Raw genomic sequence first — 20,134 nt, 5'->3', positions numbered from 1 at the left:
TCAGGGCACGGTGAGCCGAGCGCGGCCGGACTCAGCCGGGGCCGCACGGCGGGGAATGGGCCCGACCCCTCCGCTCCTGCGTCCCCGTACGCACCGACGGGGAAATCAGGCCTGAGAGCCTTTGGATTTACTTTAATTAAATCCTCCCCACCTGGGATTGCCCCTCCGCCCTTTTTTTGTTGTTGTTCAAGGGGGAAAACACTGCATTTAACGTCGGGAAGCTCAGGTAGCAGCCGGCGTTTCCCCTTGCCGCGATTGCGGCAGGAGGGGCTGAGGGGAGACGCATCCAGACAAAGCCGAGCCCCCGGTCCCTCTGAGGCAGCAGAGTCACACCAAAATTCACCTTGCCGTGGAGCCCGGTCCTGCAGCCCACGGGGAGAGCCCGGCCCGCGGGTGGGAACCGACGGCGGGACCGAGCTAGGGGCCGCAGGGCTGGGGCACGGCCAGGGCCCGGAGCTCAGAGGCGGCTGCGACCGCGGAACCAGCGGGAGCCGAGCCGAACCGAGCGGGGCAGGTCAGCGGCGGGAGCGGCGCTCCGGGAGCCCTGGCTGAGCCGGGCCTCTCGCTGCCCCCTCACCCTTCGCCCCCTCTCAGTCCCCGCTCGGTCCGTGCAGGGACAGGACGGCCGCGGGTCCCCTCTCGCCCCGGCCCCGTCGGGGCCCGCCGCGGCCCGGTCTCACCTGCCCCATCCCGCTGGCTCCTGCGAGTTCCGCTCGCCTCACATCTCCCGGCCCGCTCGGGTACTTTTTTTTTTTCTCTTTCCTTTTTTCTTTTCTTTTTTTTTTTTTTTTTTTTTTTTTGGTAGGAGTGGGGAAAAGGTTCATTACGAGGTTGACCCCACTTTACTTTTTATTCTGCTCCTGTTCCCAATTTCGGCACCACGTGACGGTGGGAGTGAGTTTGGGTTTAAATTCACTTTCAAGAAAACCCCGATAAGACCCCTGCCCCTGCCGGCCCATGGTGGGGTCCCTGTGAGCCCGGCGCTGCGGCAGCGAGCGGCGCCTCGGCGCCCGCCCGGGACCCCCGGCTCGGGTAAGGCGATGAGCAGGGGCTCGGGGGGCACGGTGAAGCGCAGAGCCTGGTGCTGTCGCGACATAGCGCGGGGCACAGAGGTGGAGGTGTCGCGACAGGCCTTGTGTGTAGAGGGGTTAGCGCGGCCTAGGCGCGGTTCGGATGTGAGGGGCGACTCGGCAGCGCTGCGGGGCTCTGTGTGTGTGGGGTTTGGTAATCGCGACAGCCGAGTTGAAGTGGCCCTTTAAGTCGCGACAGCACTCGGAACTCTCTCCCGAGGGTTCTCCTCCTGAGTTGGGGGTTTAGTGGGGCGGTGGGAGTCCCGGGCAGGCGGTGCCGGTGCCGCACGGTGAGGGAGCTCCAGCGGGGCGGCCTCTTCCCTTGCCGCCCTCACCTCGGGGCGGCCTGGCCTGGCTTTGTTGTGGCCCCCAGGTCTTGCCTGCCTTGTGGAAAGGCTCGGGGCTCTCTGTCGCGACACGGAGAGGAGGCAGAGCCCTGTCCTTGTCCCCGGACTCGCAAGGGAGACTCGCAAAGGAAGGCAGGCCGCAGGCCGTGGGACATGGATACTTTGGTTGCAGTGCAGGGTCAGGGAACCCCACGGGGATTGTGGGCCCCTCCTGAGGCGGGACCCCTGCCCAGGCGTGATTTCGGCTCTTCCCCATCACCTCTCCCGGGCTATCCCGGCTCCCGCCGCGGGGTCCCGCCGAACCGGGTGCCTTTCCATGCGCGGCCTATGCCCTCCGCTGCAGCCTCGGCCTTGCCCGGCTCCACGGCGCGCAGTGGGGAGCCCCAGGACCGTCGGGGCTGTGAGGGGGCGGTGGTGCCGAGGATGTCCCCTCTCCCCGGGCTCCTCCCGGAGCAACGAGCGGCTCCGCTCGCCGCCAGGCCCGGCGCAGCGCCGAGGCAGGCCGGGGAAGGCCGCGGCCGGCTCTGGTGCGCGGGAGCTGGGCGGCCGCTGCCCCCGCCGGTGCCCCCCGGTGCCGACCGTCGGGCGGGCGCGGGGCCGGGCCGGGCGGGCCGAGCCGGGCCGGGCGGAGCGGGCCAGAGTCGGTGTAAGGGGACGTGATTGACAGCGGCAACGTCAGCAACAGGAGGGGAAGGAAAAGGGAGGGGGGGGGAGACAAAGAGGGAGGGAGTCGAAAGGCCCCAAACTGGATCTTTATGGAACATTTTCCGCCGAGATCAAGGGAAAGTGAATCCGCGCAGCGGGGGATGCTCCGCACGCCGCTGCCATCGGGGGCCGCGGAGCCGCTCCCGGCCTGAGCACCCCGCGGATGCCCTTCATGCCGCAGCCGCCCCCAGGCCAAGCCCGGAGCCCCCCGCTGCGCCTCCTGCCCCTCGGCCGGCCGTGTGAGTTCCCGGGGTGCGGGGGGAAGGACGGGAGGGAGCGGGGGATCCAAGGGCGCGGGGCTCCCCGCAGCCCGCCGAGCCCCGGCCTGGGCGGGACACAGCCGCCAGCCTGGCCCGCTGTTTCCCGCTCTCCCCGCCAGCCAACCTGCTCCGTACCTACCGGGAGCACAGGTCCGGGCTGGAGCCTTGCCCTCGGGCTTCGCCGCGGACGCCTCCCTCCCACCTGTGCCCTCCCGGTCACCCGGCTCCGCTCTGCGGTTGGGCACCGGGACACATCCGCGCCTCGGCTGGGGCTGTCCCGTCCCGACACCCCGAGCACCGGGCGGAGGGACCGGTGGCGTTCTCAGGGCATTGAGCCCCGTACCGTGCTGTCCGCTCGGTGCTCCCTGCCCCGGGGATCGCGGCTGGTCGCTGGGGTATGTGTGTCCGCTCGCACACAGCCGGGCTTGGCTGTCCGGCTCCTCGGCGGGAGCTCTCCCTGGAATTCTGGTGCGAAGGGAGCTGGGAGTCCCAGCCCCGCTCTCACCGGAGCTGTGCTGGAACTGCACTTTGGGGTGCCAGTCCCGCTCTCCCTGGAGCTCTGCTGGAGCTGCACTTTGGGCTCCCAGCCCCTCTCTCCCCGTTCACAGCCGCTGTCCCGAAGAGCGGCTCGGCCTTGGCGGCTTGGGGCAGGCACCGGGGCTGCGGGCCGGGCTCAGGAGCGCTCCCTCGGGGGCCGCAGGTCTGCGGCCAGCGCCGCTTTCGGTCCCCGGGACCGGCACCCCGCAGCCCCTCGGAGCTGCTCCCCCTCCACACCGCCGCTGCCCGTCCGTCCGTCTGTCTGTCCGTCAGGCGGGGCGGGCGGCCGCGTCCCTCCGCGCTGTAAAAGTCGGCGTTGATGCGCGGCAGCCCCGGCGGAGCTGTCAGGCCTTATCTTTATTGGCTTTTCCCAGTCTCCGTCCAAGTTTAAGAGGGGCTCTTTTATCTCGGAGCCCAGCACTCCCCCTGTTTACACCGTCCGGCTCCGCCGCAGCTCTTCAGCGCGGAGCCCCCGCAGCCCCGACGGGACGGGGCAGAGAGACCGACCGGGCCGGGCCGCCCTTCCCGACGGGTACCGGAGGGGAGAAACAACCGGGGCTGGGGGTCTGCGGCCACATCAGAGCTGAGCTGCCCTGGCCTCACGCGTGGGCGGCTCCCCCGCGGGGGCTCAGCCGGGCACAGCGGCTTCCCCCGGGGCCCGCGGTGTCACATCCCAGTGCCGCCGCCCGAGGAGCGAGCACGGGCCGGCCCGGGAGGGCCTGACCTCGCAGGTGGCTGCGCCCGGGGCTGGGCGAGGGGCAGGACGTGGCCCCCGGTGCTGCGAGCTAACATTGACCCTCTCTTCCCCCAAGGAAATGCTCCAGGAGAAAAGCCTGTCTGAAACCGAGGAAGGGTTTCCAACAGCCCCCGCGCCCGGCCATGCGGACACCTCCGCCGGCTCCCCCGTCCTCGGCGTAGCCGGGGGGAGCAGCACGCCGCTCAGCAGCCCGCAGCTCCCCGACCCCGAGCAGGTACGCTCCGTCCGGCCGGCCCCGCGTCCTGCCCTGCTGCGCATCACCCCGGCCCGACACCGCGCATCTATCTCCCCCGGCCACGACACGGGGAGGGATTGCGAGGAAAGCCCATTTTTCTTCATTTTTATTTGTTTTCATTTTTTATTGTTGTAATTCTATTTTCCCTGTCCGTAGCAGGCCGACCCGGGCCGCTGTCGGTAAAAGGCGAACCCGAGCGCTGAGAGCCGCGGCCGGCAGGGCCCGACCCGTGGCGGAGCCGTCCCGCTCCTCCCGGGGCTGCGGCCCGGCCCGGAATTCACTGCGGGTTTTCCACCCCTGAATAAACGCGGTTTCTGTGCCTTCGCTCCGCACAAGGATGCGATGTCCCCGGCATCCCGCGGAACGCACAAAGCGCGGCCCTGGACGCGGATCCGTTATCCCTGCGGCTGCTTCTGTCCCCGTTTTTTGGGAGGCTTAGGGCGAGTCTATCCCAAAAGACTTTTTTCCCCCCGAGGAAAAAGAAAAAAAAAAAAAAAGAAAAAAAATTCCATTTAGCCGCAGTGTCCTGCCTGGTTGTGAAAGTCTGCAATTAAAACCGGCCTCCATTTGTTTCTCTTATTTTTGGCAAAGGAGAGCGGAATTTTTGAGACTCCATCCTCCTCCCGCTCAGGCTGGTGGCTTCGCCCGGAGCCTCGGCTGCAGCGCGGGCCCTGAGTGTCCCCAGCCCTTCCCCGGCCCTGCCCAGCCCTCCTCGCACGTTTTCTCCATCGTTTCTTGCTGTTCTCACGATCTTATTTTTTTTACAGACAATAGAAAATATCAAAGTCTATCTCCATGAGAAGGAGCTATGGAAGAAATTTCATGAAGCTGGCACGGAAATGATAATAACCAAAGCAGGCAGGTTAGTGAAAATTCCCTGCAAACATGTATTGCTTCTGATCTCTATGAAATGTCCTGTTTGCCAAGACTGGGTTTTGCAGAGTCAGTACAATCAGTGGCATTTAAAAAATATTATTGTGATTGCAGATTTCAGTAAGATAATTTTTTCAGTGTAAACTGTATATGTGTTTGAGTGTGGCAGTTGGAATGTAGATGCAAGAAAATGTTGTGGGGTTGTTTGAAACGTTTAGTCCTGATTCTCTCTGGTAAGGTTTTTTTTTTTAATTATTTTTAAATTAGGAAATTAGCGTAATTATGATGTTTTGGTTTTTTTCCAAAACAAAGCAAACCCCCTTTCCCTTTTCTGTGCTGTGCACTAAGACCTGTGCTGGGACACTCTGCACCAAAGTTTTAGCGGTACGAAGGTTCTTTTAATTTCAAAACTGAAAGAGAAAAGGGTGCCACTTCTGGATAAAAAAAATAATATGTTTTCCCTTGGAAACAAATAATTATTTTTATCCAAACAAAGCCCCCTCAGTGTACACGCCCAGGAAGGGAGATCAGAGGCTTCAGTTGCCCAGAGAACTCAGCCCTGCCTCTGCTCAGGGCTCATTTTCTGCCCGGGCTGCTCTGGTGGGAGAAGGCAGAATAAATGCCAGAAAATTAAGAATCAGAATTAAACCTCAGACCACTACCAGCTCGGGAATCAGTTAATTCCCAAGAAAATTAGCCGGGTGTCACTGTGGGCACCAAAGTATCTGCCCTTGGCTTCTGCGGCAGCGGGCTCACCTCGCTGCTGCTGCGGAGGAAAATTGAGGCATTAACATTTAACTCCAGCACGGCTCAGCGCTTCTGCCTTCCCTGCCATTGCTGTTTTACACCGTGCTAGCGAGCTGTGCAGCCAGGCACTCAAATAACGGGGAGAAAACAGAGAATAAAACCCCACAAATAATTTCTGTGCAGTATTTATTTCTCTGTGGTCTCGGATCCTTCGTGCAGAGCGGCCGTGGGTGCTCATGCAGTGTGTGTGTGACTTTTCTCCCCTGTTTGCTGCTCCCACTGTGAGACCCAGAACCCAACCCTCGGCATTGGATTTTTGGGATTGATTTGAGCACTTTCCCTCTGCTTTCCCCCATCCCGGCAGTGCTGCTTGGTGTAGGGAAGTTGGACTCTAATAAGCAAGAAATTCCCATTATTCCCCCTGGAGAGGGGGTGTGTGTCCCAGAAATCTTCTATTTATTTGCTCTGTGGCTGTTTATGGAGTGATGGTGCAGGTAACTCTGTCCTTTTCACACCTTATTTTGGCGTATAAAATCCCAGGGCTTGTTCTGCAGTGTCTGCTGATGGGAAGAGCCGGCTTCATTTGGATGGGTCTGCTCCCTAAGTCAGCTCGGATGAGGGGATCAAGACCTCAGATATTTCACCCTTAATTTATAGTATCTGAGTGTGCCTGTGGAGATGTGTAATATCTGTACCAAATTCTGGACCCTAAGCATCCCAAACGTGCATGTTATCTCTCTGGAAGTCTGAACGTGGCTTGTTTAAACAGCTCCAGATGGACGGGGCTCAGTCCCACATTCCTTGTCCGGTGGGGCTGGCAGTGCACCTTTCAGGAGGTGGGATAGACCACAAGATGTACAAAAATTTAGGTTTTTTACGTTATTGAGTCAAACTCACCATTAGTGCAATTCAGTGCAGCACCATCGAGCTAAAATAATTTTTTTTTTTTATCATGAAGGGTTTTGAATTTAGAAAAAATAATGAAAGAAGTGGCTGAAATGCTGATGAATAACACGGAATAAAAGAATATTATTTTTTTTCACTGATTCAGCTGCAAATGGTGTCAAAATCCAGGACGAGGGCTTTTATCGGTGTTTTTAGCAGCCCCGCAGCCCCTTTGCCGCCGGTGCCGGACCCGCTCGGTTCCCCGGCCTGGCTGGGCTCTGCCGCAGCACCGACAGCAAAAATACACAAAATAATTAGCATGAAAATAGAACAACTTAAACGCCGTGGTGCCTCGAGTCCCGGTTCACAGCGATGCCACGCGTGGCCGTGCTGAGGGCAGGGCAGCCCACGAGCTGCAGTCTGCTGCTAATCCCCATGCAAAGGACAAAATGAAAATTATTACTTCATGCAGATTTTATTTTACCCAGGCTTTTTAAATAGAGAGTCGCAATAATAAACCTCCTCTTGAGCCAATTAAAAAAACGATGGTTAATGGAGATTTGTGTGCACTTGCATTTAGCATTGGGGGGGTGTGGAAAGAGGGAAAGCGGCTAATTGCAGGCACTAATCAGGACTCTAATCCCCCTCCCAGCAGGCACAGAGATGCCCCTGAATGCCGTTAGTTGAAATCACTTAAATGTAGGTCTGTCTGACCTCAAGGGGCACAAACGAAAAGAAATGGAAGGCTGATTTTTAAATTTCAAACAACAACAAAAAAAAAGAGAGTGACTTTAATGACAAGTTCACTCAATGGGGAGGAAATGTAAAGCTCAGCGGAAGCGTTAATTCCATGGCAATGGTGTAAAATTGCTTTTTTTGTATAAACAAGGCAAATATTGATAACTTGGTTGGGGGAGAAAGGGGGAGTCATTTGTTTCGTTCTTTGTGGAGCTCCACAGAACGAGCCAACTATAAATTATCGAGAATTTAGGGCTGAGAATTACTTTAGGGGATTATTACTCCCTCTTAGGACTGATCTGTAGGAGATATTAGGAGAACACAGCAAGCTCAGCATTGAAATAGAAATCATGTTGTTGCCAAGAAAGTTTGATTTATAAAGTGGAAACATCTTTAAAATGCACTTGCTATCTTTTTAATGTCCGACTGCTTCATTGTGGGAGGGGAAAAAAAGAGATTATTTTATATTAAAAGGATCATCAAAAGATTAAAAGTTTATGTTAGCAAAGTTCCCTGAACTTTGGAGAAAAGCGCTCGGATCCCTCGGAGCGCCCGTGGCAGCGGGATGGGCGCCGGCTCCATCACTCAGAGCCTTCCTCTCCTTCCTCCTCTTTGAGGTTTGCTCTAATTCCGCTTTTCTCCTCCGGAGGATTATCTGCTGGTGGTTTTAAAGGGCTGGAAGTCTGCGGTGCAGAGATTGCCCATCCCCGGCGCTGCCCTGGGTACCCGCGGCTGCCCGAGCCGGGGGGAACGAGAGGCAAAGCGGGCACGGGGGATCCCTTCGGGCACTGCCCGTCTCGAGGGGCGTTTTGCAGGGCAGGTTTATCGGGAGGCAGAGGGAATCCCGTTGTTTGAGCATCCCCTTTCCTCGGAGGGAACCCCTCTTGTTTGAGCATCCTCTCTCCGCGGAGCCCCGGCCGCTCCCGGTCCCCGCTCCCCGTTCCCGCTGCAGCATCCCGGTCCCTATCCCTGCTCACAGCCCATTTCAGGGATGGGGGAATGAATCCAGCGCCCACAGCGAGCTGTGAGTGCCTGGTTTTGGAAATGATTGTTCACAAACTTTCCCGTGCGTGTGTATTTATATATATGTGTTTGTTAAAACAAACAAAAACCGCTCCAAAACCAAACCAACCAACCAAAAAATCCCTTCTCCCAGAAAAACTACAGAACCAAAAAATATCCTAAAAATCCATTGAAAAGTTCCAGTGGGTGAGATCCTGTTAAATGAAATTAATCAAATCAATCTAGACGCTGATGAAGGGCACAGGGTGTATTAGAGGATGCAGATGCAGCTGCACATCTGGATTCCTCCCCTCTGGCCGCCCTGCTGTGGGGGCATCGCTGTGTCCTAGCAGGGTGCACACCTTTCCTGCGGGATCTCAGGAATTCCACACTTGTGAAATTGTGCGAGGGGTGGGGAAAGCAGAAAGCAAATGAGGGATTTCGTTATAAATCTGGCTTTTCGATTTCTTCCTCTCACTTTTATGTGCTATTATTTGACTGAACAATTGTAGATTCTTTTGTAGCTCGTGGCAAACCATTCTTTGTGAAATCTCATCTTTCAGGCTTTATTTCTGCTGGAAGTTCATCTTTGCTTCCGCAGCTTTCCTGGCTCAGGATTTCTTCTTTCTGTTAGATTATTTATTTAGCTCTTCCCTAGGGTTTTTTCCCAAGGTGCTAGTCTTTGCAGCATTGTGATTTCTATCCAGGTATTGCCAAGGATAAACAATTTGATAAAGTTTCTGTTTCATCAGTAAAAAATGCCAGTTCATAGGGTGTCTGGTCAAGTTTTTGTGAGCAGCTCCTGAAGAGAAAATAATGTGTCATTTCTCTGTGGCAGCAGAACTGCCCCTGAGGTGAAACAGGAGGCTCGAGATACTGAATTTGAGTTTTGGCTGGAGTGCAGGGTGTGCACAGGTACAAAGCCAGCTTTGGCCTCTATGGTAGCAGGTTTTAAGAAGTATATGTAGGAAAATGCTGCAGAGGAAAAAAATAGAATTGATAAAGCGTCTTGCACGTGCGGAAAAGACCCAAATCCCCTCTAGATGTTCAGGTTTCATTTTAAAAGTGGCTTATTTCAGTTTTTTTTTTTAAAAAAATCTGTTCCCAATCAACTTTAGTAAACCAAAATAAAACTAGTTTTTAGGACATCAAGGTCTGAAGAAGTATAAATGCTTTGGCTAAGCTGGTGCAGCTTTCCTGTGTGAATAATCCTTTAAAAGTTAAATTTTCCATGGCTCTGTAGGGCATATGGATGCCCAGTTCTCATTACAATTAAAGGGAAATATTTGTCCAGAATCTTTTGAGGCAGTTACAAGAATTTCTACTGATGTTTTTTGATTCAAAAGCAAACCTTAATATCCGAGATCAGCGAAGGAATGTGAACCGTCAATATAAAACATAGAAATAAAATAGATATTTGAGGAATGTTTGATCTGCTTGCTCCTAAATTTGGGGTCCTGGAATTATCCTGTTCAGGCAAACTCCTGCTTTTAGAGAAAAAGCAGGAGTGAACTCCAATGGCTCTTGGCTGTGCCGCTGAAGCTGTCAGACAGCTTTGGCAAGGGAGACAGAGCTTGTGCACGCCGAGGAGGGCAGGGATGGGAGTCTGGTTCCTGATCCACTTCTCTCTTCATCCCTGCTGTTTAAAGACATGGGATGCTCACATCTAAGGGTGTTCCCAAAGCTTTCCCTGCTTGTCCTTGTGCTGGAGCTGTGGCACAGTGAGGGGAGGCTTTGGTCAAGCCCAGATCAGCTGGGGAAGGTCCCAACCATTGCTGGGGCTCTGCTGCTGCCCCAGAGGCTCCTGGACACCGGGGCTGTGGCTCCAGCAGTGCCAAGGCTGCCTCAGCTCCTCCCTCAGCCCATGGCCAGGCAGCTGGGCTGGACAGGGAGCAAACCTGCCCTGAAATGCTGTTGGTGACCAGGTTCTCTCTGAGGTACCTTTGTGCTGTGCTGCTGGCACCACCTCTCCCATCCTCCTGCACGTTGGGACTTTCTCTGCTCAAGTTGAGTTGCAGCAAAATGAAAGCCCAGAGAAGCAGCCCATGGCCAGGAGCCTGCCCGTGCCTGGAGTCACCATGGGGCAAAGAAAGGAAATGTTTCTAGACCATGAAAGCAGCCATCCAGCTCACCAAGTTCTCAAGTATGTGAGAAACAATGTTTTATTTAAAAATGAGATGTGCTAGCCAGAAGGAAAAAATACAACCTCGCCATTCCAAAATATAAAAATCCCTTAACTGTCTGACCTTCTCATCACTAGGTCATGGTCCTGCCACCAGATAAATCTCTGCTATCTGCCCATAGACTGAGAGTTCAATGTTGCTTGTGTTAGTGACAGTGAATTTGGGGCTGAAAAATGAACTACTGATGAGAACTCCTGTTGAACCTGTATTGTTTGTTATTCTGAGGCAAGGATCTGGCATGGGCTAATCCAGCACTTCAAAGTTAACTGCTCTTACTTTGTATACAGAGCGTCATAACGGAGTGGCGTGGGTGATAAGAGAAATAAGGGACTGAGGCTTAGGATACACTGGGAAAATGGGACCCTGTTGAAAAACTCTTTGATCTCTTTAAAGTATTTTCTGAAAGCAAGAATCTATCAAAAAGGAAATGCCATTTAAAAGGCTAAAAGAAACAGCTGACATCCCCAAATTTGTTTTAATCTGCCCTGGAGAATATTCTTTTTAAAGATGCGTTAAGTCAGCGGAAGAAATACTTGTCGAAAGAAGGGAAATTGGAAAAAAATGAAGAAAGGTCATCAGAATGGAGACATAGTTCTTGGAGGCTCTGCACACCATTCTTTTCCCTTCTAACAGTGAAGACAAGGAGAACATCCTCAAGCAGCCATGGCCAAGTCTCAGGAGGAATTTGGGGCCACGTGAGTCGTTCTCAGGGATGCAGGTGTTCACCTGCCTTGGTGTTCTGGAAGCATTGCTGGAGGCATCTCAGCATGCCCAGCAGGTTCTGAGGAGGTGCTTGCTCAGCCATGACATGGTTTGTTAGCCAAGATGTTGAGTGAGCAGTTGTTTTCTGATCCTTTCACAACCTGAGGATCAGAAAACAACCTTTCACCACAGCACCGGAGTTCCAAAACTCCAGTCACTGCTTTACTTGACCATCCCAAAAGCAAGGATTGTAAAATCTCTCTCTGTCTTTTGAAATCTTTGTCTTATTGTCTTAAAAAGTAGAATTTCAGCTGCTGAGCTGCTGAAGTGCTTGAGGATGTTTTTATCCCCTTGAAAAGACAGAAGCAAGCACTCAGTGGTATCTGAAGGACCATTCACACCTCAGGGACGTGCAGTGAGTACCAATCCTCATAAATCCATGGGTTTCAGAGAGCACTGGCAGCCTTTGGTGAGGCATGGCTTGGGTTGCTCAGGTGTCCTGGTTCTGTGCAGTTTTCTCTATGGAAATACTGTTTGAATTCCCTGCTTGCCCTGTGCTGGTCAGAGACATCCCCTCCCAGCCAATGCACCCACAGGGACATCAGGAATGGTGTTGGCATCTAAGTGAAGGTCAGATTCCATCCTGGTGAGCAGGAGGGCAGTGAGGGTTTGTTGCTGATGTGCACTGTGGCACAGCACAGTCATTGTTCAGGTGAGTGTCTGAGCTCTTCACTCAGCTCTGATTCCACTTTTCTGGTTTGCCATCCCCAGCCCAAAAAATAAGATTTTGCTGGACATGGGAGACTTTCAGCCACCCATCCCTCCAGGATCAACCAGACCTGCTCATCTGGGCATTGAAACACACGTGAGATGCCCACAGAGAGGCCAAGGCTGGAGAGCCTGAGAGGCTGGGAACTGCTGCCCCAAAGAAAAGCAAAGCTTTTCTCTTATCTCTCACTTCCAACCCAACCAGCCAATTACACATCAATTAAACTTTGTTTGAACAATAATAGAAGCTTTGGCTCCATGTCAGCAACTGCTCCACAGTTAAGGGGATTGGATAGTAATAGTATAAATAAATAAACAAGAGATGCTTATTCTAACAGTTCATTTTAAAACAATTTGTGAATATCATGTAGAGATAAAATGTGCCTAGCATAAACTTAGCTAAGCAGTGACTGCTTCATTATCAGAACAAATAATTCACTAGCACATCATCTTTGAAGCTTGGGAGGCCTGTGGAATTGTGCTGCTTGTTTATTTTCCTGGCTTTTACTGTTTTTGCTACATTTCATCTGCAGGGAAGGGTTTAGCTGAGGCTGTGGCAGTGTGGTGCCAAGCTCTGGTGGTGCCAGCCCTGCTCCCACTGCCCACGGTCCCAGTGCCAGGCTCAGCCCCTCTGCCCTCCCCTGGGCATCACTCAGTGACTGTGGGGTTTTAATGCCACAGGGGGTGTCCTGCTCACGCAGGAGGCACCACAGCCTTTCCCCCATGATTGCTTTCTTTGAGGGTGCCTTTCTTTTGTGAACATAAAATCTGATTTAAGTGTTGCCTTGTGAAGGGCAATGAGAGCTGCTGCCATGGCACAGCAGCACTTTGTCCCTTTGTCCCAGTGCAGGGGTGGGACAGCAATGTGCCTGACAGAGCCACTAAACCCAGCAGGAGACCCTCAGGATAGGGCTGAGGAGCCTGGATGGTCCCTTCTGCTCTGGCTGGAGCTGGAGGGAGGGAGAAATGGGTTTGAATGTGCCTAAAACTGGAGTCCTGTCAATTTTGGTGTTTTGCAGAGGAGGCTGTTGGGGCTGGTGCTTGGCTGCTCGTGCTGAGTCCCTTGTGCATCCCTGGGTGCTCCAGGGCTCGTGGCTGGTCCCTGGGTGGGCAGGGCAGCTGTGGGGCTGCTGCTGGGCCCTGCTCCCTGAGTGGCCCTGCTGCCTCCACCTGAGGCGTGTGCTGGGCTGGACACACACCCGGTGTGGATTTCAAAAAAAAGAGTGTAAATTGGAAGGAAATTGGTCCAGTGCTGGACATCCCCACTCCAGGGATGGTGTTGTCATTGGCACATCGAGGGCATTTGCTGCAGCCCGTGGGTACTGTGTCCAAACAGGTTTTGGGTCTGAGCAAAAGGTGATGGGGCCAGGAATTGCTGCAATGAATCTCCTGAGTGCTGGTGGCTCAAACTTCACCGGAGACTTGAGTGTTGCTGTGCTGCACTCGTGCCCATCACTGAACCTCACTGAGTCCTGTTTGCCCAGGCAGGGCTGCAGCTGCCCTTGGCACAGGGGGTGCCCTGAGCATCAGGTGTCACCTGCTTGCACACACTCACCAGAAGCCCCAAATTCCCAGTTTTTGTCCCCAGTTTCTGCACAGCAATGCTCTGGCCCGGTTTGGAGCCGTGTGGGAAGGAGGGTGGATAAAACAGAGATCTGCCCGGCTCTTGCTTCAGACCTCCCACCAAAACCAGGCTGAGCTTTCCCAGAGCTTGGCAAGGCTTTGGCAAGTTTTATTGCAGCACTGGGTGCTTCTTGTGCCTCCGCCGGTCCCCGAGCAAGGGATGATGAAACAGCCCATTGTGCGGGAGCTGGGCGAGCGGAGCATCCCCGGGAGCCGCCCATCCGCCGGGCTCTGCCTGCCCCGGCCTGCCGGAGGGGCTGCGTGGGCAAAGCTGCTGCCGAGCTGCAGCTCCTCGTGCCTCTGAGGAGCTCCACTGACCTGTAGTAAATCTGGGGAAGCAGGCAGGTTTCTGGCCCCTTCCCAGGCCTGCCAGGGAGCTCTATAGAGCCACTGTAGCAGGGCTGGTGCAGCTCCACCGGGGGGTTCAGCTCCCTTCTTAAAAATGGGACTTTTAATAAGGGCCAGGACATGATGTTAGGTGCTGTCTCTTGCTTTCTTTTTTTCATTTTAATTCAATCTCTATGACTGCATTTCCTTGGCCCCAGCTCTCGGGTTTGTCATGCCTTCCCATCAGAGATGCACAACCCATGTTTGTATCATATTGCAGAGATATTTACTAAACGAGCCTCTGCCAAGGGGTTGAGAAATATGTTTTCATTAAGAAAATTAAACTGACAAGTCCCTGGACAGCACATTAGTCGCATATTTTTTCTTTAAGGCCAAAATGCAGCAGCTAATAATAATGATGAAATGTCCATGCACAGCCAAATTACTAAAATCTACCCATGTTTTCCTGGAAAAGAATGTGGAGAGTTGGCAAACTTGGTTGTAGCTGTGTCTGTGGACTGCTGAGCACAATGCTACCACTGCGAGATAGTGAGTGGTTTGCAAGTTAAGCAACACCTTCAATCAGATGTGAGTCCCCATTTGTTATCCTTAAAGAATTTCAGCTGTATATATTATAGTAGTACTTTGGCTCTTTGTATTTATTTTAGAGGGCTATACTAAAGAACATTATAAACTCAGGCATGTCCATGCTATATGAACTCCATATGCTGAAGCTTAATTTTAAATGCCATTAAAAAAGCACTTAACATTTACAATATATCAGTTCAGCTACTTTAGCAGCTTGGATGTTCTACAGTAAATGAAATGATTGAGGGAAAAAGAAATTCAGAAGCTCAATGTTATAAAAATTCCCAGTGCAGGTATGATACTGTCAAATTGTGTTCATTTCATTTATGTTTTTAAATATTTTTATCCTCTTTTTGTAATTTTCTTTTTTTTTTCTTTTTTGTTTCATTTTAAAATGCCATTTTAAGGCCTAATAAAAAAAAATCTTGGCATTCAGATTGGATTCCTTATACAATTTTTTTCGATGTGTGAATTGGGCTGTGTATTCACAAATTGAAATGTCCTACTGTATTTACCCAGGTGCTTACCTGTAGGAGGACAAGGTTAAGAGGAGTGCAGAGTTTATGAATGAAAATCAAAGAGGGACATTGCTAAACCACCCCTTTTTAGTCCAGGCTAATTACATGGTAAACATCTGGAATTTATGCAGGGCGGTTAAAAGAGTCAATTGAAAGGATTTTGAACAGGGCCCATTTTGTTGCCTTCTCCCCAAGTAGCGACAAAATGGTGCTGCAGACTTGGACCAGCTCAGGAAAAGAGGGATAAAAGTGGGGGACAGAGTGGCCTTGATGTCTGATGGAGAAATGACATCAGGATTTGGGCCCATCTTAATTCACGCAATTCGAACGAGGCCAGGATGTGGCAATTCTCATCCTCCATCCCCTGTGGAAGGAGAACTTTGTGTCCTGGCTGGAGGGCTGTGGTGAGCCAGTTTGCTCTATTGACTCGGGTGTTTTTACTGGATGAGGAGGAGGTGGGGAAGATGGAGCCAAGAAAACAGTTATTCTGAGGATGTGAAGTGCCTAATCCTGCAAATCCTGGCTGCTGATGCGGCCTCAGGGGATTGGGAAGCCCATGGCAGTGTCAGTATCCATTAGGGCCCTCTCCTTTGGATTGCAGGGCTGGACTGGGATGGAATCGGCTGTTTTCACAGCAATAGCTTTATAAAAAAGTATCATTTAATATCACAAAGAGTCTTTAGAACTGTAAGGCATGTCGATGTTCTCTGTGATGCACTGGTTTATGGGATGCTCTAGTTTGGTGTTGGCTGCTGGAGCCAGTGGGACAGGCACATTTTGCTGGGAAGCTCTGCCAGGCTCCAGCAAGGTTTAAGGGGTGTGCTGTGAATCTGGGAAATCTGGGAATGCCAGAGGAGCCTGTCTGCACCACCTCAGGGTTTAACCCTTTGTTTCCCCCAGGCTTTGCAGATCCTCAGTTCTATTTGTTGGAGGGAACACAGGAGGAGTGGTGGGACCTGGTGGATATTGGGATCATTTGGATGACAAAGCCTGTGCTCTGTTTCCTCTGAAAGGCAGTCATGTCTCCAGACTTTTCAAACACTTCCACAGCAGCAAGAAATCTGCAATTTTGGTGCTGCCATAAGCCAGGCAGAGCCTCCTGTAGAAATGAGGGCTCCTTGTCCAGGCCTCCCACAAACAGGGATGTGTTGACCCCCCTGTATCTCTCTCTGCACCCTCCTTTTCCTGGCACTGGCCCACAGCCCCCTTCCCTAAACCCTTATCAAAATTTGTGCCCACTTCTGCACTGGCACACGCTCTGGAAAGAGAGAGTTTAATTCAGGTATGAACAAGAACCAACAATGTCCTTGCATGAATCCCTCTGATGGTGGATCTGCTTTTTGGGCTGCTGCTCCAAGTTTCCATCAGTTCCAGTGCTTGCACCCCTCACTAACGTGGTGACCCTCTGCTTTCCCTAAGGAGGATGTTCCCCAGTTACAAGGTCAAAGTGACTGGAATGAACCCCAAGACCAAATACATTTTGTTGATCGACATCGTCCCGGCCGACGACCACCGCTACAAATTCTGTGACAACAAATGGTAAGACAACACTTCTGTTTGCCTGCTTTTCCATAAGAAATTTGCAATTGGATCAACCATTTGTTGTGCAAACTTAGAAACCAACAGAAACACCTTCCCACAGGAGGGCTGCCAACATCCCAGAGCTCTCTTTGGTGGAGCAGTGATGGACACAAGAGCCAGGGCTGGAAGTTTAAACCAGACAAATATAAAATGAAATATTGTTAATAGGCTGGGTGGTTAACTGCTGGAAAAAAAGTGCTGCTGGGGTGGTGACTTGTCCATCCCAAAGTGTTCTAGGCTGGGGAGTTTTCCTGGAGAAGATGCTTTAGGCCAAGCACGGGTTATCTGGCTGTGTGCAGTTGTAGGAGGGTAAAGCCACAGCCTGCCTTGTACCAGAGGCTGGACAGGATGACCTAATGGTCCATTTTGGCCCTCAAAATTAGGTCTTTGTGTGACTCGAGAAAAGTTTTAAATTCCTTTCTTCTATAGTAATATTTTGCTTTTAGGAGAGCAGCTATAAAGCAAAATATGGGGTGGTTCACTCAGAGCCCTGATTCTCTTCTGTTATTCTTCCTTTCCCTGTGCCTTTCCCAGCAGAGTTACTTACCCGAGAGGCAGCTGGGATTTTTACTCTCTGACAAAGGAAACGTGTTGTTTTCTCTTTTGATTTCCCCCCACAAAATGCCCGGCAGCCTCCCTCACTGCCACTATTCGCTGTGGTTTCCCCAAACCCTTCCCCTGGCTGCTGCCTGCTGAAAAGCAATGGAAAATTTCACAGGGAACGAGCCCAGTGACATCCCAGAAAGCAGAAATTATTTACTTGCCCATTAGGGCTGCTCCAGTTAAAAAAAAAAATCCCTTTTCCGTGAGCTTTTGTCCCGGAATGCCGCTGGGTAAGAGGAGTGGACTGAGGGTCTCTGCACCACGGTGGCCACTTTGTGTGTTTCAGACATTAAACACGAGATGATGGATAGTCCTTAAGTCTGTTTAATTTAGTTTTTGCCAGCCCTAGAGCTGTTTCCCCTTTTCCTTTTATTGCTGCTGGAAAGTTTCTGTTGTTTTTGGTAATATTGCTTTTATTGGGGTTTTATAAGAGGAGAACAATGTGGAGTACCAAGGGCGTTGCCATTGAATGATGTCTCATGGCTGGGCCTTGTGTCCATGAGGGTTGGTGGTGCTGTGGGGCAGGGGGAGCTGGGCCAGAGTGGGGAGCAGCCCCTTCCCACTGGGACAGGCTGTGGGAGCTGTGAAGGTGCAGCCACACCAGTTCCACTCCTGCCCACAGGTACTTTCTGCCATCTCCCTTTGCAGAAGGCTCTTTGAAGATTTCCAAAAACCCAGAAAAGTTTTCCTCCTCAAAAGAGTCTCCACAATGCCCACGTGAGGACACTGCCCCAAGGAAATCCCACATGGGAGCAGGGATGGCGTCGCTGCCAGCCTGTGATGCTGAAACAGGGATCCCAAAGCAGGAGCCTCCCTGCGTCCCCCTGTCCCAGTGCATCCCCCCAGGGCGGGCAGGAGGGTTGCTGGGATGAGCCCAAGGACCAAAAGCAGTTCCAGGTGCCAGGGTGATGCCATGTGTCCCCTCTGTTGCCAGGATGGTGGCTGGGAAGGCCGAGCCGGCCATGCCGGGCAGGCTGTACGTGCACCCCGACTCCCCGGCCACGGGAGCCCACTGGATGAGGCAGCTGGTGTCCTTCCAGAAGCTCAAACTCACCAACAACCACCTGGATCCCTTTGGACACGTAAGAGAGACATTCTGCAAGGGCTCCGGGTGGAGGTGGGCTCAAAATGCTGGGTTTGTGTCTGGGATGCCGGGTGGAATACAACAATAATCATTAATTTGATAATCATTAATTTAATAATAAGGAATAACATTATTTTGTGCTTTGGGGGAGTGTTTAAAGCAAAGGGAGAGGGTCTGTGTGCTTCCCCTGCTCTTGGAAATGCAGCCATGACTGGCTCAGTTGTGTCCTGCTGGATCCCACTGAGGTTTTCTTTTCTGCCCAGGATCTTTCCAGGCAGTGCTGTGGGATTTTCAGCCTGGCACGTGGTACATGCAGCTCACAGAAGCTGTTGCATAAACTCCTGATTTTCCAACTGGCTTTGGCAGCCCTAAAAAAGATCAAGTATTTTATTTGGAAAATCTTGATTCATGTGTATTGGGGAGAGGTGGGGAGCACACAGTTATCTGCCCCACTGCATTTAATAACTCAGAGCAAGGGCCCTGGCAGCCTGTCAGGAGAGTGAGTGCTCAGATACTGCATATAAAAACTCAGACCTGTCTGGTTTGCACAATTTGAGCTGGAAGTCATGTAAAAATAAACCATCCTTGGTGAGACGAAGGGAAGAGAGAGTTTAAAATCCTTTTAGGTTTAGTGCCATCAGCTCCTCCTTGTACCAAAGGTAAGAGAATCTAATTTGTGTCATCACATGTGGGTTTTAACCTGATGGTGTTTTAAGCAGCAGCAGTTTGGAGGGCAAGGGAGGCTGTGAGAAGGGTGCAGAGTGGGAAGGGATGTATCTGTCTTGCTTAAAATGATTGTGCATTGAGCCTCTAAAGAGCAGCTTTTTATTTGGAGTCAGTGTCCCAATGCCTCCCAAAGCTGTCCAGAAAGTGTGATTATGGCTAAATCAGCTGCAGCTCCTGACTCCAGAGGCAGGACGACCCCACCAGCTTAAAACACTGCTAAAATCCAGAATTTTTGCCAGTGTTTGTGATTTTTTGTGGATTTTGAGCCTCCAAAAGCTGGGCCCTGGCAGGGACTCGGTGATAACCCAGCCCCGTGCTGGGCCCTGACCCCCTCCCCACCCTACTGACCCCATGAGACATGTGTGAGCTTCAAAGGCTCCCCGGCACCTTTAATGCTGCTGTCATTAATCACAGCCCATCCCTGCTCCCCTCAAGGGGGGAAGCACCACGGAAATGAAATGAAACAACTGTGGCAGGGTTCTGCCAGTGACAGTGCCACAGAGCCACCCCTGTGTCAGGGTTCTGCCAGTGACAGTGCCACAGAGCCACCCCTGTGTCAGGGCTCTCAGTGACAGTGCCACAGAGCCACCCCTGTGTCAGGGCTCTCAGTGACAGTGCCACAGAGCCACCCCTGTGTCAGGGCTCTCTCATGACAGTGCCACAGAGCCACCCCTGTGTCAGGGCTCTCTCATGACAGTGCCACAGAGCCACCCCTGTGTCAGGGCTCTCAGTGACAGTGCCACAGAGCCACCCCTGCCACCGTTTGGCTGCCACAGCCATCCCGAGGTGCTGGCTTTGCACGTGGCACTTTTTCACTCAGTGTTTTCCTCTTGGTTAACTCTGCAGCTTAATATATGACTGTTTATGCTGTAAAATGTAAACCATAAAACATGCAGGATGTGCCATGTGGCTGTAAAACAAACAGGATGTGCCGTGTTGGTTTTGCAACTTTAAACGTTTGCTTTTCCCGACTTTGTCATTTTTTAACTGAGATTTTAGCGCTGCATTTTAACAGGCAAGGTTTTAACCCCCTCCTCCTTTCCAATGAACAGCCTGCTTGTCTTTTCCCTAGTGAGACAGTGGTTTGGGTTTTGGGGTGATATCCACCATGCTGTGGCTCCAGATGAGCCCTGCTCAGTGCCTTGGGCCATGAACCACAGCCCAGCACCTTCCCTCTCACATTAATGGGAAAATGCCTGAAATAATGTATTTTAAAGTGTTTGCTGCTCTGTTCAGGCACTGACAGCCTGCCTGGCTAAATGGGACTGAACCCCT

The 20,134-nt window shown here is 52.2% G+C and overlaps 1 protein-coding gene across 1 annotated transcript in view; it reads left to right on the top strand.

Moving 5' to 3' along the window:
* The first annotated feature begins 2,171 nt into the window (after positions 1-2,171).
* Positions 2,172-20,134, top strand: part of TBX4 (T-box transcription factor 4) — a 31,583-nt gene continuing 13,620 nt past the window's right edge. Inside the window, exons 1-5 of the mRNA XM_059487079.1 lie at positions 2,172-2,361; positions 3,732-3,890; positions 4,679-4,773; positions 16,285-16,404; positions 17,984-18,131. Of these exons, the coding sequence (XP_059343062.1) occupies positions 3,735-3,890; positions 4,679-4,773; positions 16,285-16,404; positions 17,984-18,131 (519 nt within the window). The 5' untranslated portion in view covers positions 2,172-2,361; positions 3,732-3,734. The remainder of the gene's footprint in view (positions 2,362-3,731; positions 3,891-4,678; positions 4,774-16,284; positions 16,405-17,983; positions 18,132-20,134) is intronic.

This window comes from Ammospiza nelsoni, chromosome 21 (assembly GCF_027579445.1).
Source record: "Ammospiza nelsoni isolate bAmmNel1 chromosome 21, bAmmNel1.pri, whole genome shotgun sequence".
Taxonomy (NCBI): Eukaryota; Metazoa; Chordata; class Aves; order Passeriformes; family Passerellidae; genus Ammospiza; species Ammospiza nelsoni.
Note: the sequence above shows the minus strand (reverse complement) of the source record. Positions and strands in the feature narration are given on the sequence as shown.